The 23333-nt window shown below is 52.6% G+C and overlaps 3 protein-coding genes and 3 pseudogenes across 3 annotated transcripts; 4 read left to right on the top strand and 2 right to left on the bottom strand.

Annotated features, from left to right (window-relative positions):
- Positions 1-3138: 3138 nt before the first annotated feature.
- Positions 3139-4353, bottom strand: SAPIO_CDS0194 (annotated as a pseudogene; the record flags this gene model as incomplete).
- Positions 4354-5390: 1037 nt separating this feature from the next.
- SAPIO_CDS0193 lies at positions 5391-6365 on the top strand (annotated as a pseudogene; the record flags this gene model as incomplete).
- Positions 6366-9503: 3138 nt separating this feature from the next.
- Positions 9504-11561, top strand: SAPIO_CDS0192 (annotated as a pseudogene; the record flags this gene model as incomplete).
- Positions 11562-13952: 2391 nt separating this feature from the next.
- SAPIO_CDS0191 (uncharacterized protein) lies at positions 13953-17250 on the top strand (the record flags this gene model as incomplete). The annotated part of the gene is made up of 3 exons (XM_016783032.1): positions 13953-14865; positions 14942-15039; positions 15106-17250. 3 exons carry the CDS (start codon positions 13953-13955, stop codon positions 17248-17250), a joined length of 3156 nt encoding a protein of 1051 aa, XP_016646665.1.
- A 964-nt stretch (positions 17251-18214) lies between these two features.
- SAPIO_CDS0190 (uncharacterized protein) lies at positions 18215-20818 on the top strand (the record flags this gene model as incomplete). The annotated part of the gene is made up of 4 exons (XM_016783031.1): positions 18215-18355; positions 18414-18748; positions 18823-20267; positions 20334-20818. 4 exons carry the CDS (start codon positions 18215-18217, stop codon positions 20816-20818), a joined length of 2406 nt encoding a protein of 801 aa, XP_016646664.1.
- A 991-nt stretch (positions 20819-21809) lies between these two features.
- SAPIO_CDS0189 (uncharacterized protein) lies at positions 21810-23263 on the bottom strand (the record flags this gene model as incomplete). Its single annotated transcript, XM_016783030.1, has 3 exons — positions 21810-22317; positions 22424-22939; positions 23058-23263. 3 exons carry the CDS (start codon positions 23261-23263, stop codon positions 21810-21812), a joined length of 1230 nt encoding a protein of 409 aa, XP_016646663.1.
- Between the last annotated feature and the right edge of the window lie 70 nt (positions 23264-23333).

The following is a 23333-nucleotide window of genomic DNA, read 5'->3' as shown; positions in this document are numbered from 1 at the left end:
GTGGTTTCGGCTATTGAGGAATGATGTATTGATATTTGATCGGACCCCTCTTTGGATTTTGAAGCTTTGGGGGACTTTGGCGATGACGCCGGCTGAGTTTGGGGTTGGGGGCGGTGCAAAAGTAGAGAAAAGAAAAAAAATTGCACTGGATGGTGGGGAATTGGAGAATTCGATGCGGGCGTGATTTGAGGTTTTGGTGGATCCGTCGATTTAGACTTATGAGGAGGGGTCTTTCCAGTCTTGATCATTCGAAGCCTGAGGCCGGGGTCTAGACCAAGACTACTTACAAGTATCTTGATGTAATAGACGTGCTGATCGTTGGTATTCTCGATGCAACGCCAGCGCAGGGCTATTTCCGACCTCAAAAATGGGCAACGGTAAGGAATAGATGGACAAGGAAGTTTCCGTGCCGGCTCGAGGATCCAAGTGGCAGAGGTCGCGGAAGGAAGAATCAATGAGTACGAAATACTCAGGTAGGTATGAGACAGACAGACAACAGGTGAGTACAAGGGTGAGTTCGCAGCGAGTTCGAGTTTGAGTCAGAGCCAGGGTGCGTGTGAGCGCGAACGGCGGGTATCACAATTGCAGGATCCGGGACGCAGGGCCCAGGCTTGAGGCTTGAGGGCAACCAGTGAGGTCGAGGACATCAGCGTCGTGTCGAGGGAAGGAAGGAAACTGGGACTGTTGAAGTTTTGGTGTTTCTGGTTTCGGTTCCTGATTTCTGGCCTCTGGTACAATACCTTTGTACTGGCATGAGCATGAATGTTTTACACGAGTAGCGTGCGTCTGGTCATTGTCTGCATTCTGCATGTGGGCCGGGCTAGGCTGGGCTGGTTTAATTTTGATATTCTATCCGACTTGTTTAGACAGCAAATTATCAAATGTCTGATATGGTGCATCCGGGGGCTTCATCTCCATCTTCTACCGAGCTTGTGATTGTGGTTCTGCTCGTGCTTTGTGTGTGCGCCCGGAATTGGGAACGAAGTACATCCCACGAAGTACTGATCTCGACTACGTTTGTTCAAAGACAAAGGTGCGGCTCCGAACTCTGAGACTATGGGCGGGCTAGATTCACTTATAGAAATCTATCGATATCCACCGACATGGATCAATGGACTTGGAACACGAGCATGAGAATCGGCAAGTTTTGTGACAGAAGTCAATCCTTCGACGTGACACATGCTAGTGAATTGCGAATTGCCAGTTGAGCCTGATCAAAATATGAGAAAAAATCACGGGTATAATTATATTCCATCACCGACTATCAAACAAGTCGACGGCTGTATCCATCCATCTCAAGAACACCAGAGAGTGATATCGATGCCTCGATCCGAGATGAGCTCTATCAATACCTTTGCACCAAGACTCCAACAATCCTGGTCCGTGAGCAACAGAACACTGAACAAAAACCACGTCTTGCACGTGATAAGTGGTGCAAACCACACGACTTGGGAGGAGTGTACTGTACTTCGTAAATGGGAACCGCGTCCGTGCACGGTTCCAATGCTAAACGCACCTAGTTTAGATAATGCAATTTACCACAAATCTGCCTGCATTTACGCCCCGATAACGAAAAGTCTTAAGGACTTAAACGTTAATTGTGCCATCTCCCACCTCGTCAGATAGTTCCAACAGTGTTTACCCAGTTACAACCAACTTTCCACGCTCCTCCATAGCTCTACATACACTAGAAAAACTCACAAGCGAGTTGAGACGGCGCTAACTTCTTATCATCCCAGCGACCCGCCCAGCATTTCGGACCAAACTCAAGAGGTTCGGCCTAGGCCAGGCTTCTAAGATTAGCCATCTCCTCATCCGGACCTATGACATAGTGTACACATAGCGTACGAAGCAAGTAGCTTCCATCTTCCCGGGTCATCAACTTTTCACGCCTAAAGTACTTCGTAGCGTGGAGCTCGATGATGTCGATGATAGTGCTAGTCTAGTGCCGGAGTCGAGGGGGATTGCCGTAGTCGCTTCCAGTCACTTCAATTTGATTGCCAGGAAGACTGCAAACATGCGCCTATTCCTGTGTTCTCTACACTAGGCGTACAAACGGGAGCAGAGGTTAAGTACCGAGCTCTAGGATCTAGCCACCTAAGAGATGGTTCCGATGAGAAGCATAACCGCAGATGCCGCCAAGGGGCCGTCTCTCTCGTGGCGTCCAAAGGAGCCAATGCACGCCGCAACCAGCTTGACAATCCAGCTCTTTAAACGAACTCACCAAGGAGAAACGAGCAACATGCCACCCGTCAACGCCACGTTGAGTCCACACGTTCTACTCCGTAGTAGCCTGTTATTTATTACTCTGCAGACATGCAAGCCCATCACAGGCCCGATCCTTGTGGAAGCATGCACCAAATCTGTAGGCTGCCGTCCGAATCTATGACAACAGACAGACTTGCTCAGGGAAAAACCAGACCCAAGTGAAGTCCAAATGGAGCATCTGCACAGCAAGCCACCCACCCCGGATGGGGTAGCATCCGGATGGAGAAGGTAGTGGGGGGTGGGGAAGAGCAGCTTTCACATGCTCCCGACGATCTGTGTCGCCATGGGGAGAAGGGAAAGGAAGGAATCAAATAAACTATTAATGGATACATCAAATTGCAAACTTATGCGAGGCCAGATGATATCTCCCCCACCCCCAACTGGCCATCTTGTTCTCTATTTGACGAGGGTTGAGGAGATGAGGTCAGATGGACCCCTAAACCTTGGACGGGCTGAGTTTGTGCCTCGAAAACATGCCACGCGACCTTTTCCCTCTGCACGGAATTTACTTTGAAATTTGTGTCTCGCCGTCAAGCATTGTCGATTTCTGATTTGCCAAAATCCGTTGCCTATGTAGGCGATGGTCCTACTAATGTAGGTTCTGGTCAACGGTAAATCAGTTGATAATTCTACGTTGAGACAGCATAGATCTTGCTTAATTGCTAGATGTAGATTAGACAGAAATCGAGGTCTTGCTCTTTGAAAGAGGACGACTTTCTTCATCAAGACGGAGGCAGTTGCGGCGGCAATTTGCCTGGTGTGAGAGTTCAAACTTGGTGTTGTCTGTTGCTTTGGAATTTCTCTAGCAAAATCGTTCTGGTTTCCACTTAGATATATGCATATGGCCTCTAGTACTATCGATCGCGTCCATCACATCCACCCAAATGCCTTCAATCCATAATGTATGGCAGCATAAGTCACACCAGTAAGGATATGTCCGCCCATATTCGACTGTTCACCCAACTGCCTCTGCAACGCATCAATAGTCATCTGAGCATCCTGCTGAGCGATCCGTAGAGCCTGCAGCTCCGCCATCTCAGGGCCCCGCTGCGTCGTCTTCATCGCCCACGACAACGCCGAGCTCATGACCGCGGGGCCGCAGCTCTTCGTCGTCTTCCACGCCCACTCCTGCCACGTCGGCACCTTCTCCACCCTCTGCCGATCCTTGTCGAGGCGCGAGAGTCGCTCCCTCGCGCTCCGCAGATTCTCCTCAAGCTGCTCTTTCAGCGAGGGCATGTCCCTCAACTGCGCCCCGTTGCGAAGCTGGCCCTCCAAGAGCGCAATTTCCGCCTTGGCGCTGGCAATGTCGGCTAACACCTGCGCGTGGACTTGCTCGCCGGCCATGGTGCGGGGCAGCGGCTTCCCGTCAAATTCGCGCGCCATCTCGCGCTGGATCTGGATGAAAGTCGGTTGCGCCTCGAGCAGCGACTGCAGAATGCGACAGCACGACTCCGCGTCGTTAGCTGCTCGGAAAGTGCGCGCTCCGTTCTCAATCATCGTCTTCCAGGGCTTCTCGATGAGTTCCCGCTCACGAGCCTCGGCCGTGTCCCGATCGACGACGTCCCACCGCGTAGACACGAGACCAACGTTAGCCATACAGCCACTTCCTACAATCTTGGTGAAGAGGAAGAAGTTTTGCAGCGCCGAGCCGTACATCTTCTCCGTGGCGATGGAGCTCAGGTACAGTGCCGCCGTGATCTTAATTTTACCGCCTAGGTGTTCCGACGTCCAGGTGGTCACGTTGATGAGGACTTCGGCGTCTGAGCGTTCCGGGTCTTCGAACCCGGGCGTGTCGACGAGCACGACGCCGACGCCGCCGACTCGGGCGAGGATTACTTCGGCGGATGTTGTGCAGGCTGTCATGCCGTGGCCTACGGGGCGAGGTTCGAGTTGTTGCGCGACATGGTTTATGAAGGTGGTTTTACCGGCCCCTGTGAGGCCGAGGACGAGGATGATGGGGGCTTCTGGAGGCTCGGTGTTCTGAGTGTCCTGAGTTTCACCGCCGGTGCTCTTCTCCTCTCTCCAGGGCTTGGTGTCCTGAGCTGGAGTGGAGCGACTCTTTTCGTCGGTCCAGACGGAAACCATTGGGGCGAGGCTCTAGAAGAGTAATTGCAGAGAGTTGGAGACGGAGGTTGCTCGTCACACTTTTTGTTTACCACGGGCAGATGGAGGAATGATGCACGAGAGAGCCCAACGAGAAGAGGCGTACGGGCTGGAAGTTAAAGGAAAAATGACAACGAACACGTCGGTAAGAAGTATAAAAAAGGAAGGGGGGAACGGGTGGAACGGAAGCAGGTAGTAGGCCAGGCTGGGAGGCGCCTGCCAAGGCGGACTTGCTTGAGACCCTCAACATTTGAGACCGCAGTATCTCGCCGGTTTAGTGACTTGGTTCGTAGATGCAGTCGACATGACAACCCCAGTTACTTCGTACTTTGACGGTTTATTTTCCCCTCGTTCTCTAGAGTAGTATGTCTCATTCATTTTTTGGGGGAATGCTTGCGCAAGTCAAAACTAGCTCTTCATCGGATCTTCACTCCCAATACTCTAGAAAGGCCCTCTTCAAAACGCGGAATAAGTGCGTCCAGTCAGTACCGGGGAATGTCACATCGCCCATCTTATTGGTAATAACATCGGAGTGGCTTGAGCCTCGCGAGCCGTATTGGATGGGAAAATGGGACGAGGGACGACAGGCGGGCGTCGATAAGCCCTCAATATCTGTGATATATATGGATTAGTGGATGCCAACTCAAGCATTCGACGTGGGAAAATCGTGATCCTCGGGCCTGTAGCTGTGTTGAACATGCCGATTTTAGGAAGGGGTGGTCAGGTAAACGTAGTACTTGCAACTGAGCCTCCCAAATAAAGCTGAATATTGGTGCTGAACACCAAATGTGCATTAGCGGGTGAAGATTCGCACAAATGTGTGGTCGCACGAGGCTGTGAGCTCCAAGAGCGCCCAGCTCATATGATGCATATTTGGCGACAAAATCCTCGGCAGCATCGCTGGCCGAGACTCGAACCAGCTTCCCAAATATTCTCTGGGCAGGCTCCATAAAACGCTGGAATTAAGCATCGAGGGCCTCTGTAGGGATCCTCAAGTCACAATCCCTGGACATTATACAATGACGAGAATAATCACCAACTCTTCTACTCCCCTTTCCAGTAAGGCTCGGAAGAGTCCTCCGACACTAGAAGATGTCAAAGCCCGGTGGGTTGAGAGGGCGACAATGGACATCAACTTGGTGAGCGATTTCATCGAGTTCTGCGCCCAAGGCGGCATCCCTGATCAAGAGATGATCGACACCGTATCTATGACGATGGACTTTCTCGCAGAAGAGACAAAGGCCGTCGCCAAGCTCTCGAGCCCGGCCGCTGAAATACCGCTGCCGGCTCCATCGGCCGCCCGGAGCCCAAATGCAACCAAGCTACAAACTCTCTCGGGCGAATGTCTGATGACATCACCACCTTCCACACCAAACGACAGCTCCCCCTCGATTCTTACGCCCAACCCCGTCGACCAAGGCCTCATCCTCAACCTCGGCATCACAGCACTCACCGTAGCCGGCGCCGTCACCATCGCCTACTGGCAAATGAAAGCCACCGCCCACAGCAACACCACAACCATCGCCCTCGCCGAAATAGAGCGCGCCCGCACCCGCGATCTAGCCTCCCAACAAGCCCGCACCGCTAAGTTCAACATGCTCGGCGGCCTCGCAGCTATGGTCGGCTCGGCGGGCATGACGTACATGGCGGCGCGGTCGGCCAACTTCCAGGCGTCCATCTCGCAGGCCATGATGGCTGCCGAGCAGAAGCACGTGCGCGAGCTTGAGATGTCGCGGCAGCGGCATGCACTTGATCTCATGGTCGGCGAGAATGAAGTGGCAGAGGCGGCGGCGAGGCGCGAGGCAAGGACGCGCTGGAACGAGTCGCTGAATTGGGGGACGCAGGTGGCGACGCAGTTGGCGGCTGGGTATTTGGCGGAGGAGGTGCAGGGAAGGGCGGCGGCGAGGCAGCTGGAGTTGGAGGGGAGGAGTACGTGGAATGAGCTGTTGCTTATGGGGGGCAAGGTTGCGTTTGGCCTCCTCCTGGGGTCCTAAGTAGGCTTCTACATACGCCTAACCGTGGTAGTGCCATGGTGACCTTTGAGCCGGCAATCCGAAGTTATGCGTATGTCCTCACTACTGACCGGAACTGTCACAAGGGAGAACGGAGGAAGGTATATCAAAAGTGGCTTCAAAGGAAGAGAGTTTGCTCTTTGTTACAAAAGCAGATCACAGCGGTAAAGATGACATAAGCAGGCGCTCTTACTGACGGCTTCCATCGCATTCAACATCGCCAAACTTGATCCATTAAGTTAAAGATCTACGACATCCCATTGTCATCGTATCTATTATTGTAAGAGGGAGTAAGCGCGAGTAAACTCAAAGTGAAATGGGCACAGCGATTGGCCAACTTCCTTCATACGCCTCAATTCACCCCCACTACCATCTGCTTGGAACGGGATTTCTGACAACCAAGCCGTCTCACCTCAAGAGGGGAGGATCCATCGTCCAAACTGAGCCTGCCGCCTCTTTCTTTTCATGTTCGTCCCTTTGTCTCAGCATCCCGCGGATGATCTCGCGAAGTGATCGTCTCGGATCCGAAAGGCTGGGAAAACGTCAGGACTTATGATCGCTCGTCTCTGTCTACTGGTTTTCTTCTGATCGCTTGTCTCTGTCCAGCAAGTTTTTTTTATGAGCTGTTCAGGATCCCAAAATTCCCTCCTGCTATGCAACGCCAACAGGACGACGACCAATCCGCGGCGATACTATTTTGACCGCTTACTCTCCCATGGCTTGGCTGGAAGCAAAAAACTTATTCTGGAATACAGTATGGAATATGGAAAGTCTGGACTAGGCTAGCTCGACTTTAAGTTTTTCTTACCCCTCGGAATTGCTCACTTGTATCAGGACTTCTGGGTCGAGTTTCTACGTTTTCCACCGCTTGGACTTTTCTTGAGCCATTTTCTGGAGATGTCTCGGCCTGCCCTAACTCGGAGAAGGAGGCTGGCAGTCTGTCTAGTCGGTAAACTCGCCCCTAGGATTCTCGGCATCCTGCTCCTGCGTAGTTGGACTATGGCTATGCGAAGTACATACATCTCATTTCTCAGCCAAAAGACCTGGGAAGCCACTCGAGATCGAGTCGAGTCAAACGGTGCGTCGGTGGAAAACGCCCCTTTTCGATACATGTCTGCAATAACTATGCAGGAGGAGGCATTGTCCAGCACACGCAGACCATAACATCAATCAGAAGCTGGACATACAGCTTGACGTATGCAGCTGCAAGGCGATAGGGTAGGCATACTTTGGTGGGGGTGGGAAGGTGGTATCGTTTAGGTCCACATTTTATACGAGGGATTCATAACACTCAGGCTGTGAAATGCGAGCGCTGCTTCGTAGAAAATAGACTTTTGATCTCCTCCTACCAGATATTCTCGATGACTCTCTAGTTCGAGGTGCAAGTCGTGTGGCGGAAGCAACTATCGAAGGTATGAAGGGGCGATTTATCGATGTTGGAGATCGCTCCTCCCCCACACGATCTCTCTCAATATTCTCAGAGCGGGTGCGCGTGTGCGGACCGGGAGGTATTGATACATCCACTCCATTGTGGACAGCATCAAATGCTGTTGGGCGACCTTCAACATTGATCCTTCCTTCGCGGCGCTCTCCACATTTGGCATCTGGGAGAATAGTTGTGCCCAGTACAGTGTTGGTAGAACGGGATCATTGGTAGACATTGTTGCTTCCGAAAATTCAGCGTCCGCTGGGGACAGGTTGCGAACGAGTAGGCTGAAATTTCAGGTCACTGTAATAGTGGGTGTAGTACAAAGGTATGGTGTAGTTACTTCCTTCTCGAGGCGGACTCGTGTGACCTCTGTGATCCGGACGTGCTTGCCCAGTGACTTCCCAACATGACCTCAAACCAAAATCACATGCGCTTATTCCTCATTTTATCAAGGGAAATCGCACTCGAGAAAAGACTCGTCGATGTTCTGAAAATTGTCTTGTGAAATCAACCCCGAGGGTTCACAGGAAATCCCCAAGTCCATTGTCTCATCAACTACTCGCACGTCAGAATGCGAAAAGTCCAAGACTCGCAGACAAGTATTGTGACACGACGGGCTGGTGACCAAGTTCGTACCATTTGAACTTATTCTGGAAAACACCGGTGCCGGATCATGCAGGAGCCGTGCGGGTTGCGTTATCGATAACCAGACAACACAGTGCCGCCCCGCCGCCGCCATTCACCCTCCCCCTCACCTCGTCTTGGTCCTTACTCGACTCCTTGAGTCTTTGGGCACGGTACCCATCAACCTTACTCCGTCTCCCTTGCGGGTTGAGGTTAGTGGTTAGTGAGTTCACTTGTTGTACCCGTACATCGCCCATCCACCACCTTTGCTCTGGGGCTAAGCATTGGGACTGGTCCAGCTGGATGTAGTGCACGCTACCTTCGTACGGAGGCTTCTGTTGCATTGCTCGTCTCGTTAGCAAAGTCTCCCCATTCTTCCGGGTCCGGTTTTTCCACTAGTCTAGACCATCTGGGTCCCTTGAACTCCAGGCCGACCTACCATCGACTTTCATTTCGATCTCCATATGTCCTAGCCTTTTCCCAACTCTACCGAACAGACGCCACGTCGAGTCCTACGAAGTAGAGACCAAGCAAAAAAAGGGGGCTTCTCGAGATCGTCGTTTCTGTCTACCTTCTAGCTGTGTAGCAAGCCGCCACCCCCTTGTCGGAGCGATAAGTTTACGAAGTAATGTGTGTGTGTATCGGGTACACCTGAACTCCCAAAAGTCGTCCTGTTGCGTGAGGAAGTCCCTCGTGCTGCATCCCTGAGCACTGTTTACCCCCTCCGATTATAACCCCACCACCGCCTTACCCTCTCCCGAAATCCCGACCTTTTGTTATCCCCATTTGATCGATCCCTTTGACACTTTCTCCTTCACCGACCCCGGGTGTTTTTCTCCCTTCCTCTCCCTCCTTGGCGAGTTGTGTTTCTTCTGTCTTGACTATAAACACATCCTCACTTCTAATGAAACGGTCCGTCGTTTAAGAGAGGAGATTTGTGCTTCGGCAGCCACTTCCCGTAAACCTCTCGCCACATATCACGCCTTTTACTAGTTCTCCCTTCCTTCGAATTTGTTTTGCTTGCCCAACCCCTGCAACACGTATACGCGAAACAGTATCGTGCAACCATGGCGGATACGCCAGTAACCCCCGCCGCCGACATGGCCGACATGCCCACTGTCGCGCCGATGAGCGGCGCCCCTCCCAAGATGAAGAACCGACAGCGACTCTTACGGGGTATCCAGCGCATGTCCTCGTCTCCTTCGCTCACTCACATCGGCCGCCCGAGAGCATCTAGTGCGCCTTACGGCACGCGAGGCAGCTTCTCTTGCGTCAGCCTTGCTTCCAACGCCTCACCCTCAAGCTCTTATACTAGCACAACTTCATCTACCGTCGCCTCCTCCGCAGCTTCGACCTTGAGTCCATTCTCGGGCCCCGGTACACCTCTCAGTGAGGTATCCTCCTGCGACGAACTGGGCAACCCGCTTATTGGTGTTCGCCGTGTCGACAGCCTTCGGTCCTCGCCCTTATCAGCCACTTCGGCCCTGCCCTCCGATCTCCAGAGCGCCGCCAGGGCCCGTTCTGGATCGCAAACTATGAAAAAGAAAAAGAAGAATATAAATTTCTGGTCGGATATGCCCTACGAACTCAGAATCCAGATTTTCTCCTATCTGGAACCGAAAGAGCTTGTCAGGGTGTCGAGGGTGAACAAGGCTTTCTATAAGACGAGCTTCGATGGTCAACTCTGGACGCAATTCGATGCGTCCGAATTCTATAAAGAAATTCCCGCCGAGTCTATGAGCAAGATCATTGTGGCGGCGGCGTCCTTTATTAAGGACCTCAACCTCCGGGGTTGCATTCAAGTTGAGCACCACAGGCGCGCTGAGCTGCTTGTGAATGCGTGTAAGAACCTTGTCCATGTCAATCTGGAGGGATGCCGTAACCTTCAGCGTGCCACGCTGCACGGCCTTCTGAAGGGTAACGAGAGGCTCGAACGCCTAAACCTAACCGGTCTAACCGCCGTAACCAATGCTGCATGCGACATTATCGCCGAGTCGTGCCGGCATCTCGAGGTGCTCCAGGTGTCCTGGTGCAAGCGCATGGATGCCGAAGGTATCACGACTGTTGTTAATGCCTGCACGAGGCTGAGAGATCTGCGAGCTAGTGAGATCAAAGGCTTTGACGGCCTTGAGGTTGCAGAGGCTCTTTTTGAGAGAAATACTCTGGAGAGATTGGTGCTAAGCGGTTGTTCCGATCTTACGGATGCGGCTCTCCAAACGATTGTCCACGGCGTCAACCCCGAGATTGATATTCTCACCGATCTTCCAGTGGTTCCCGCTCGTGCGCTGAGGCACCTGGACCTCAGTAGATGCATGCAGCTTACGGATCGCGGAGTGTCGGCTCTTGGCCATTTGGTTCCGAACCTAGAGGGCCTTCAGATTTCCGGCTGTCCCAGCTTAACTGATGCTGCCCTGGAACCAATCTTCCAGACAGCGCCCCACCTTACCCATATAGAGATGGAGGACCTCCCCGAAATTACCAACACCCTCCTGTCCGAGCACTTAGCAAAGGCTTTGTGCGTCACGCGATTGGAGCATCTATCAGTCAGCTACTGCGGTCACTTGGGGGACGCTGGAGTCCTCCCCGTCGTGAAGAAATGCACCAATTTGAAGATGATAGACGTCAACAACACTCGAATCAGTGACCTTGTCCTTGCCGAGGCCGCGGCCATGGTGAACTCCCGCTCCCGACGAACGACCGACCCTTACGAACCCCCTAAGGCCACCTTGAACATGGTAGTGTACGACTGCGAGAACGTCACCTGGACGGGCATCCGGGAAGTTCTCTTCCGGAACTCGCAAGTCCAGTTCAACGGCGGCGATGGCGAACCGACCTTCCCCACGGAAATCATCGGCCTCAAATGCTTCTACGGCTACCAGATGACCGTCGACGAGCACGCGAAGCGGGTCCTTCGGTGTGACCTCCCGGCTGCGGGGCGCCTGGAGCGGAAGTGGGCCGACTACATGCAGGCTAGCGAGGAGGCCGGGGTCGGTGGGGCGGGTACCCGGCGACGGAGGAGGAGGGCCAGGGAGGCGCAGATGGTGCATGCCAATGAGGAGGTGGGCGGGTTTCCCCATGGTGGGCGACGGAGGGCTAGGACTGTGCCTTCTTGCGCGGTCATGTAAAGTGAAGTTTATGGATGATGATTTGGGCAGGCTATGAGTGGGCCCCAGGCGCCTAGAGATATGCTGTGCATGTAGCAGCATGATTTGAGTTTGCTGTTTGTTGCCTGTTCTTTTCATTTTTCTGCTCTATTTCTTTCTTTCTTTCTTTCCCCCTTTATCTTTCTGATTGATTCTGTCTCGTTATATTCGACATCTGGGTTCGGTTCGGAGACGGAGTCCCCGGCGCAAAGGGCATCTCGGAGGAGTTTTCTTCTTCTACACTTCATTTTACGCGGCTCTCTGCCTGACGCATCCTCTGCGAGGGCGTTGATATCTTTTTTTCATGGGTTTTTCATCGCTTCTCTCTGCTTTCCATCATCACCGTTGGCGTCAAAGGCTAGATCGCTTAGATCACACTGGAAGGGTAACGTATCCTTATCCCATCGCATTTTCCACGACGGGGACACGCAAGCGGTCTATGTATTTTTTTCCCCCAATTTCTTCTCTGTTTTTATCAAGTTTGTACGGATGGGTTTTTTTCTTTTTCTTTTTCTCTTTATATTCGGAATGGACAGGCTTGGGATTGCGCACTGGGAATCATCATGCTGGAAGATTGGGAAATATATATCGGTATAGGGATAGGGCTAGCTGGTCGGATTTTACATGATTCTATGTGCAGATTTACAAGTATGGGTCTCTTGAGTTTGGGCTTGTGTAGTATGCTATCTGAGGTATTGAGCTTTCCTCTTTCATGCGCGAGAGATATGCCCCCATCCATCACCAACTCTGGTTTTGACCAAAGAGCAAGTGGCTCGGCACTTGCAAGTCACAAAAACCACATGAGATACATTACATTTCGAGAAGGAAAGCCGGAACATAATTTTCGGCTCTAGTCCCAACTCGACTGAACCCTTTTTAGTGACCGGACAATAGGATTGATTGTCCTGAAAGGTTTGTCCTGGCGTTGATGTTTAAGGGTTGAGGGAGTGTTTCCTTGAGTTGAGCACTCGGGTTTTCTTCCTTTTTTCTTCGTTTCTTTTTGCTTTTCGAATTTCAGAAAAGGGGGGAGTTTGGACGTCCAATATATTCTCTGTGTCTCTTGGAATATGAAGCTGCGGTTGTGTTGTGATACAACCCAAGCAAACGACTTGAGGCGCAGTTAAATATTCCTGCATCCTCTGCGCCTCGCCAGCATCTTTATGCAAATCCCTAAGGTATTAGCAATTGAAGTATGAGTCCGAAGTAAGTGAGCAAATGTAGATCAAAGAGGGACTCGTCATCGCCAAGATCGGCCATGCTACTGAGGACCCTGAGCCCCCCGCTGAACGGAAACACTCTCCCGCATACGAAGTACATGAACGATAATGATAAAGAAGCATAATAAGGGGTCGATGAATGCCGGATCATCATTCAGGCTGGAAGAGACAATGGGCATAGATCAAATTGATATGTGTGGATATATGATGGGATGAAAGTTCTAAATTCTCCGATCCGACCTTGGGCAGTAATAAAAGTCAATGCATTGTGGGAGAGAACCCAAGGTGGGCTTCAGGCACCCTCGTGTAAAACTCGAAGGAAAAATCGAGAGTCTTCGTTCTTTGTTGCCTGGGTCTCGACAATGGAGTTCTCAACTTGGGGAACGCCAGCACTGCAACAGTTGAAAGTGAGATGGAGATGTGTGTACCTCGGTACCTAGCTAGAAGGTACATGGCGCTTCAAAATTGTTAGTCTGGTGCCTAGATCCACGTGATCTTAGGCTCTGACATTTGGGGACCTGAGCGCATCAGTTCGGCTTCGAGGCCCCTGACGAAACAGGACAGGGCGATTCCACAGCCCAGGCCAACCAGAGAGTCACCCGCCTTTTTGTCCAGTCCCATTTGATCGTTGTCCCTTAGCTCCGCCATCTGAACGTGAGGCAAGCCCTTTGCTCCTTCGTACAGGCTACAAGTTATCTAGGTAGTCAAGTCGACACAGACACAGGTGGGATCGCGACTGGGAATCTCTGGTCCTTCCACACACCCCGTCATTGATTCCTTCTTTCTCACATTGCGAATTTTTGCTCTTTTCTCCTTGAGTATACTAGAATGCGTCTTTTATAGAGACGTCGGTTTTCGTCGATCCTGGAACAACCCCCCCCTTTTGACCGCCTCGATGTCGTAGCACCCGAAAATCCACTCCAGAACCAGAGCTTTACCTCTTCTGAGGACACCCCACACCCAACGACCTGCGCTACCACTCGACTGCCCCGTGGCCTTGTCCCTTTCTCTATACCACGACAATCTTTCTCGAATTCCTTCCGATTTTCGATCCGCGAGACCCCGGGCTTCGTTGCCGGTCCTGGCAAGTCACACTCTCTAACGATTCCTCCCCCCCGCCCTCCTTCTGTGAGACAAAACCCCCGACTCTCTCCGGATGGCTTCGTACGGTTACCAAGCGCCCCATGCTGCCTCTGGCAGGCCAGCCCAGCACCAACATGCCGCCTACGCAGCTCCGATGCACATGGGCCCGGCGGCGCCTCCGGGAACATTTTCCCCTGGCACCAAGATCCAGGTCGGGAGCCACCGGGTTGTCATACAGAAGTACCTTTCCGAGGGCGGTTTCGCCCACGTCTACCTCGTCAAACTGCCCCATCCCATCGACGGCACCGACCTGGCCGTCCTCAAGCGAGTTGCCGTTCCCGACAAGGACACCCTCCGTGGCATGCGGACCGAAGTCGAGACCATGAAGAGGCTCAAGGGGCACCGGCCCATCGTCACATACATCGACTCGCACGCCTCCGAGATGAGGGGTGGAGGCTACGAGGTCTTCTTGCTGATGGAGTACTGCAACGGCGGGGGGCTGATTGACTTTATGAACACGCGATTGCAGCATCGGTTGACGGAGCCCGAGATCCTCAATATCTTCACGGATGTCGCCGAGGGCGTGGCGTGCATGCATTACTTGAAGCCACCGTTACTGCACCGCGATCTCAAGGTCGAGAACGTGCTGATTACGAAGTCCGGGAACAGCAAGAGGTTCAAGGTGTGCGATTTCGGTTCGGCGGCGCCGCCTAAGCCCGCTCCTACGACGGTCGTCGAATGCCGCTTGATCGAAGAGGATATCCAGAAGCATACTACCCTGCAGTACAGGAGCCCCGAGATGGTCGACGTGTACAAGAATCAGCCGATTGACGAGAAGTCGGATATATGGGCGCTCGGCGTGCTGTTGTATAAGCTGTGCTATTACACGACGCCGTTCGAGGACCAGGGGCCGCTGGCAATTATGAATGCGAGCTTCCGATTTCCTAGTTATCCCGTCTTTTCTGAGAGGTTGAAGAAGCTTATTGGTATGTTGAGAGACAAAGAGGTGACATTTTGGTCTGATGTTGAAGCTGTGTCGACTAACTGAGAGGGATATTACAGCTTCGATGCTACGCGAGAACCAGCAGTCTCGGCCCAATATCTATCAGGTTCTCCAAGAAGCATGTGCGATGCAAGGTCGCAAGGTGCCCATTAAGGACGTATGTAGTATTCTTCATACCTGCCTGGAGGCCATTACTGACATGGACTCCTATTTTCCTTTACAGATATACGCGGAGAGCGCAAAGTCGGCGACACAATCTACCTCCCACTCAGGTTCTAACGGATCTAGACCGCAATCCACGCCGGTCGTGGGTGCTACTTTCTCACCTCCGGTACAACAGCAACAGGTAATACCAGACGTCGTGCCTATGCGAAGAGGCCGGCCTCCGGCAGCAACGCCTGCGCCTCATCTCCAACAGCAGAGCCAGAAAAAGCCGGATCGATCTCCCCAAAGAGTCAATGGCGATCCGTTTGCCGCACTCGATTCGAATAAGGGAACCGGAAAAGCAGATGAGCTGTCCTCGCGCTTCCCAACTTTGGACCAATTCGACCTTTTCCACACTAAAGGCATGAAGTTCGACTTTGACTCGCCGCCGTCACCAGCTCCAGGGTCCGAAGATCTAAGGGACCGTGTCTCCGAAAAATTGGCCGATGAGGCTTTCGCTCTTCCTAGGGGTAGTCCCCCGAAGGTTGCCGATGTACCGAAGCCGGCTGCTAGCACTCCCCCCGTCGCTCAGTCTCAGCCACGACCGCCGTCCATGGTCATCAACTCGAAGAAGTCGTCCTCGGGTCCTCCTAAGCCTGCCGAGATGAGCCGCGCCCAGGCCATCATTACGAGCAACCCCAAGCTGCAGGCGATATCTACTAAGTCAAACTACGTGTCGACGGGCACCATGACCACACCTCCCCGTGAAGAGTCGGCGCACAGAAGCACGCCTCCAATATATCGATTCCCGCCCGCCGACCAGAAGCCGCCTGTGAATGTCAGTGGTATACTGGAACCTAGCTCTACTCCCCAGGGCTGGGGCAGGCTAGACGATAGGTCATCGTCTGCCACTAGACCTGCGACCGTGCAGCCGTCCGGGCACGCGCGCCATCCATCATCTTCACGGCCGTCGCTCGAAGGAAGCCGCCCTCCAGCTGATCTCCTTGATCTGTCGGAGGTGCCCCACCGTAGCACCCTCGGAGATAGGCCACGTCCGTCTAGCACACACCTCGAGTCTAACCTAGACTTCCTCCGCGAACGAGAAGCTGCCAAGTCGCAGAGCTCTCTCCACCAACGGCTACCGAGTTTGAGCAAGACGACGGCGTCTCCCGCACCTGATCTTAAGACGGATGCTAACAATGCCACCATTGAATCGAACGTCGACTTCCTCCGGAGCATGGAAAACGACGAAAAGAAGAAAGACAGGTCCTTGAAGCATGGGAAGCATCGTAGCATTACATCCATTTCTGGCAAGAACATCATTGCCGGCAAATTCGGCGACGCCTTTAAGCGATTCGAGGGCAGCAACCCACCCCAACAACAACAGCAACAACCATCACAACCACCACAACAACTCCCGCCCGCGCGGACTCCCTCTCCACTACGCAGTCCCGAGCGCACGGCACTCACTCCCATCGCCGGCTCAGAAGCGACGGACGACCTCACTGACGACGGCCGAATCCGCGACGACCTGCAAGAGGAGAACATGACACCTGAGATGCGCCGCGAAGTCGAGCGCATGCGCCTCGAGGAGGAAGAGCGGCGCGTCGAGGCCGCGGCGGCCGAGTACCGCCAGCGCGTGACGAATAAAGAAGGAGGCCAACCGGCTCCGCCTCTTCTTCCGAAATCGATCGGCGGGGTTTCGCGTGCCGTGAGCATCCAGAACCGCGTGCAGAGCCTGCTCAACGAGGAGCAGAAGTCGACGACGAATATCCCGCGCACGGCGCAGGGGTACGGGCATTATTCGGACGCGGCGGTGACGCAGAGTCAAATAAATAAGCAGCTGCCCGAACTGCCGAGGAAACCCGTAGGTTCGAAGCCCACCAGGGTTGTGCAGGCGGCGTCCTCCTCCTCGACTGGTCCTGGAGCCCTCGCCGGAGGTGGGGTGTCTATCCGCGCCGGGAAGCCTGCTCTTGGGCCGAAGCCCGTCGCGCCAAGGAAACCTACGCACTTGAATAATATCCCTACGGGGGGACGACCTCCGTCGCCTCCTAAACCGGCGATTTATCACCAGTCGCAGGTGCCGACTGGGGGGTTCGCGCCTGATATGACGCAGGGGCAGAAGGAGGATTATATTAGGGATTTTTCGAAGAGGTTTCCTAGTTTGGGGGCGCTTGAGATGGTGGAGAGGGATTTGAGTGCAGAGGCGAGGAGGGGGAAGTAGAAGAAAAGGCCGTCAGAGAGAGGGGAAAGACTCTTTTGCCCTCCTGGGTGCTATCCAGTGCTAGCTATCTAAGAAGTCCTGTAGTGGCTGTTTTTGGGGTACTATGTTTTGTCTCTTTTTACGTCTGCCCCCTTCTGGGTATATCATAGATGAGTGCATTGGTGGGTGTCTGCTTCAATGGACAGGCTAGATGATGAGATGTGATGATAGTGACTTGTGTGAATAGATGCTTGGTATACTTGGATGAGGTACTGAGAGATGAATCTGGTGTACTCTGCTTCATTGCGCTTATGCTCGTTCGCATCGTGTAGTGTAAAGGGGGCGATCTAGTGTCCGCCAACGGGGGAAGTGAAGTGTTCCCGTGAGTTGAGGTGTCTCTGGCGGCTGTTTCTTGAATCGATAAGCGATAAACGACCACTTTGCAATTGTATTCATCAGTATATTCTCCGTAATCCGATTCAGCCAACAACAATTTCGCCATCTTTTATACACCTTTTTTTCCTACTCCTCCGCATGTTGGCTCAAACATACGTCATGAAGGTAAACAATGTAGTTGAGCCAACCAACTCCAGAGCCTGCTGAACTAGTTTCCCTCTTGTCATCTCCCGTCATCTATTGGATCTGGAACGGATTGGTGGTGTGGACAGGATGAGGGGGCTTGGGTTCTGCGGTACGCATTGGGTGGTTTGCTGTTGGGTGCAGAAAGGCAGCTCCGTTGTGCATCTACAGGCATACACGAGGCGGAAAATTGACTTGGGATCAAAGGGACTTATGGAATGGGCTCTGCCCTTTGACTGGCACTTATATAGCCTCAGCCCGCTCCAGGATGATACGCCCTCGGAGTTTCTTCCAATGCTTCGACGGTGTCCACCTACTTCGACCGGGCCGACAGGAGCTTATGACTTTGCCTTTATGCCTCTTCTAGTTTTCCTTCCCGAGTTCCCCATATACCTAGGTTTCCGACATGGCCGATCCCCTTGGCGCCGCTGCGAGTGTCATTACCTTAGGGGAATTTGCCTACAAGGTGTCCAAAATCCGTGCCGAGGCCAAGGCTGCACCAGCTGAGTGGCAGAGATATCGAGATGGTTTGCTTACAGTCGCCGGTGTATGCACTGAGGATGTAATGCTTTGGTGCAATCATGTATACTAACCAAACGGTGAAGATTCAAGCTTGCCTTAAGAGTATCATTGACAAGTCACCGCAGGTTCGCAAGCTTACCATCGAGGTTAACGGGAAACGCCATGCGCTTGTGAACTACGTCAATGATTGTCTCTCTGGCATCAGAGACGATGCGTCTATTTTGTTAGACAGATTCGAGCAACTGAACGATGAGGAGCCAAAGCCCAGCCCCAAGAAGCGACTTACACGTAGAGTGCTTTCATACCGCTTTGTTTTCAAAAAACCCGACATTTCTCGCCTCATACAGACTGTGGAAAGTGCTCAGTCGTATCTTCAATCATCGATTGTCCTTGCACATTTGTACAGCTCAGACGCATGGTAAGATTGTCTGTTTCCCCTTGCATGTATGGCAAACCTACGCTTCATCCTAGTTGACACCATTGCACTGATAGGCAACAATCTGTCGGAGAAGTCCTAGACTCTATAAAGAAGGACCTGGCGAGTCAGGGGGAAGGCCTTAGGAAACTTCATGAGGAGAGTAATCTCCGACACGCGAGCATCGAAACTCGTCTTGAATTTTTTGCTCAACTCCCCGACCTGAAGCCTAAATTGCCAAAATTGAGCATCATGTCACGAAAGCATCACAAGAAAGATTCTCCCCGTGCTGGGAGACACAAGGGCAAGAATCCGGTGACGGCAGTACATGCGAGCCTCTCTACAGCTGGCCCACTTCCAAGCGAGGCTGGGATTTACAACGGTACTGAACCAACCACCCTCGGCTCTTCCTTACTCGTGGATTCCATACAGCAAGAAATAAGCGACAATGACATGGATGATGCTTGCGATGACAGCTCCAGCGAAGATGAGCCCGTATCGCAGCCGACGGTCAACCTAGGGGCCGGGCAAGAACGTGCCGGTGGTTCACGAGAATGCTCCTATGACCATGTCATCCGTGACGGGAAGCTATTCCAAGTCCCATCGGACACTGAGGGGAACCGGCCTGAGCGGCATGTCGCGGATGTCGTGGAGTCGATGTCCGACAAAGAATGGAACAACGTCAGGGATGCTGAGCCGGAAGAGCTGGAACACTATATAACATCAGCTCCCTGCACTGCTTGTCCTTCGGATGTTGAAGTCGTGGACTATGAGGGTCCGATCGGGATCGAGACATATCTTCAACACACGCTTGTCGAAAATCCGCATGCACCTGTTAGGAGCGCTTCCGAAATAAATCTAAGCTGTTCATTTGTGGAAGATGAAGGAGACTTGTCTGCGTCTGGAGCTGAAACCGAAAGGCCGGAGGTCGATGCCGAGAATGCTAGCGTTGGTAATAGCGACAATGAAGAAGAAGCAGAAGAAGCAGAAGAAGCAGAAGAAGCGGAAGAAGCAGAAGAAGCAGAAGAAGCAGAAGAAGCAGAAGAAGCAGGAGAAGCAGGAGAAGCAGGAGAAGCAGGAGAAGCGGAAGAAGGGGAAGAAGGGGAAGAAGGGGAAGAAGGGGAATTCATAAATGGCCCCGGATTTCGTATCAAACGAGCACCATCTGACGACCCACAGGTCTTTGCCCTATTGAAAGCTGTCATGCAGGGCGATTCCTCTGAGGTCCCGAGGACGGTGGATTGGGATACCCTTCTCGAATATTTGCATCTAGTGGAAAAGCATAAGCAGGAACTCGGCGATCAGCCCTTGGGGCAGGCCGAGCTTTGGACCCGTGCACTTCTATCTCAGGTTCCAGAAGAATTTAATGAAGACGCCATCGAGTGGCTCTGGGTCTTCTGGAAGTTGAGAATGGGTCCAGAATTCAAGAAACTATCTGCGATGGTTCAACAGCAGGCACGACAAAGTATTGGCCAGATGCAACTTGGTTCTCGCGCCAACCCGCTACCCACAGAGATCATCGGTATGAGCTGTTAACGACTTCTTCGATTCAGGGGGAAAGAATGCTAACACTCAGCAGCTCTACTAGATGACAGGAGGATGCTGGCGCTATACCAAGTTAAAAACAGGATATTGCGGGAAACTGAGTGGCAGAGGAAACAGTACTTGAAGACCTTTGACGAAAGTCTCATACAACCAATGTTTGCTCCGCTTTCAGCCCTGCGGTCTTCACTATCTTTTGGCTACCTCACTCTTGAGAGTAACAGATGGTTCAACTACAGGCCTGCGGACGGAGACGTTGCAGAATTTGAGGGTGTGAGCTTTTCAGATGTCTGCAGCGAGGTTCAGTCGATGATAGACCTAGGCAGCTGGATGATCAGGTCAAAGCCGACAGCTGAATATATGCCTAAACCAGTAGCCATGCTGTCGGCGCTCATTCCAGTGGTGGGTGTTCGCCTGCACACAGACGGTTTTTATGGGGAGTTTCCCTCGGCTTTCCACGAGGAGCTTCTCGCTCTCATCGCGACCATGAAAAGGGCGGACTGGGGAATCGACTTGTCAGCTGTCGAGTGACCCCGGAACAACGGCACTGGTAAGCTGCCCCAGTGATGGGCCCTTCGATTCTCCGGATTATCACTATGATGACCGCCCCGCAGACAAACAGGCTCACGGCAGGCACAAGATCTATGCAACTAGGTACGGTCGAAGAATTGGTTGCCTGGGGATCGCCAACATGCTAACACTCGTCCACTTGCATCTAGGATCTACTTATTCACCCGGGAAGGTATCTTTTGATCGACAGACTTTACTATAGGACGCAGACTACTTTCGGCCTCACTTGGCTAGGATATTGGTAACGCTGTCGAGGAATTTGGTTTCTCAGGCCGTCCTGCTTCAGAGCAATCCTTGTTCAACGTCACGGTGAGCGGGAGCACAGGCAGCTCTAAGAGATCGTCGTGTTGGTTCTCCAGACCACTGCTACCTACCTGTTAAGGTGCTCTCCTCTCGTGTCAGTTTTAAGAAAGGGAAAAAAAAAAAAAAAAGTTAGAAAAGGAATTAAAAAAAATAATAAGAATAAAGGGGCCCTAGCCATTACAGTCGCGCCTCCCGTCTGGACCACTGGGACAAGTCCCAGATGGGGATCTCCATTAGCCGGGATATTTCTTTACCAGATCCCTGGTGACCGAGCTTCCTAGTCTTCCCGAAAAGAACTTGGGACACGACCGGGATCGAACCCAAGCCCTCCGCAGGGAAGCTTCGGATGCTGTCACCAACCGACTGCGTCAGCCAGCTGGTTTCGGTGACATCTCGCTGGCTTGTTTTTGTATACATAGTATAGTATGGGGAAAATTTTGGGATTGGGGTAGGGAAGGAGCCAGTCGCTTTGTAGGGAGGCGGATTGAGGAAGGGGCGAGGGGAAGTGTGAGACGACTTTTCAAGGGAAAACAAGATATCTACTCTTGTATAACATCCATGAATCTCATAGTTGCGCTTGGTATATATACTAGGAGATTTCAGCAATAGAGAGAGCAATGCCCTGCTTGTGCTTGTATAGGCTGGTGTCTCACAACTCATCTTTCTCGTCTGGTACCTCCCAAGTAATTGGATACAAACTTTCAGAGGGCTGACAGCACGCAGCCTCAGTCGCCTCGCAGCGGTACGACCCAGCCTCAACCTTCAGCCTTGACCAGAGAGCCGCCCCCGTAGCAGGGGCCAAGACGGGGTCCCCCGGAATCACGAGCTCGGCGCCAGTACCGAGTGGGCTTCTTTGTGATAGCCGATTAAACATGACCTTTGGCAAACCCTCTGACATGGCTTTCACAATGGATAGAAATTCTGGATGGTTGGCGGCCTCCCCGGCTACGACGACAAGGGACTTGGCCCCGGACGGCCACCCAAAGTGTTGCAGGTCCTTGGCTCGGGTGTACAGACGCTCCCGGAGAGCAGCCCAGAATTTCTCGGGAGGCATGTCCTGTAGTCGGTCCAGGCCTAGATGGTTGTCTATAACCCCAGCGCGCTCAAGTGGCTGTTTGTAGAAGCATGGTTCTTGCGTAAAGGTTGTATAGAGCGACCTATTAGTGAAGCTGTATTGACAGGCAGCATGACCAACAGAGATGGTTAGGATTGACTCATGAGGTGTAGCGGATGGTGACTAGAAACGAGTAGGTAGTCTCTCACCTGATGTAGTAGGCTCGCTCGGGAGTGCCATCGTACTCTTCAAGCCTGAAACACTCGAACGGCTGGCATAACCAACGTCCACAGGCAGCAAGTGCCGTCCTCGCTTCACCAAGGTACACGGGGTCCATCGTGTAAGGGAACCACGGCTTCAGGCCACTTCGCAAAAGAGCGTCATTGATATCAGAGTCCCAAGAGCTTTGATCCCGCCAGAAATCCTGGTAAGGTGCCGTAATGGAAACCTCGTACCCGTCTAGGCTTTTTCCTAGCGTCTCTTCAGATGTGCTCTTCAGCTCCTCGATAAGCTCCGCGAGGATTTTCATGTCCCTAGGAGGAGGTGATAAGCCGAGCGCGTACTTCACTGCCCAAATGAGAATTGCGCCGAGGCCGTAAGGCGGCCTACCGCCCGGAGGCCGCGATGTTACCATGAGCCGCTCCATCAATTCAGCGTAATTACGGCTTCCAGGGACTTTGGCCAAGCTAACGGCAGTCCCGTTATCGAGGAGATTAACAGACACCCTAGCCATAATTAGAATATAAACAGAAAAGTCCAACATAAAGAAATACAGGAAAGTTTAGCCGGATACTGTTGGGCAAAACCAGCACCAGACGGCGCTTAGGCCTTCACAGGACTCACCCATATGACTGGCCCAAGTGAAAGCCGATGGCAAGCTCTTCGCGATCGGAACTTGGCACACAGGAATGGCAGGTTTCTGGGCGCTGGAGCTGGCAGGTGGCTAACTGGGCCCACAGAAGGCCGCACATCAGGAGCACTAGGAGGACCCAGATACCCTTGATTCTAGTCATTTTCATCATTGATGCTGTAGTGGAAATTGTGGTCATCGCTGGTTTGGAAAACAGTGATACGGAAACGATGGATTGAAAGCTGCGAGGTTGAAGTTTGTGAATGTCA

This window comes from Scedosporium apiospermum (genome assembly GCF_000732125.1).
Source record: "Scedosporium apiospermum strain IHEM 14462 chromosome Unknown SEQ_SAPIO_0011, whole genome shotgun sequence".
In the NCBI taxonomy this organism is placed as follows: domain Eukaryota; kingdom Fungi; phylum Ascomycota; class Sordariomycetes; order Microascales; family Microascaceae; genus Scedosporium; species Scedosporium apiospermum.
This window is presented reverse-complemented; position numbering and strand designations above follow the sequence as displayed.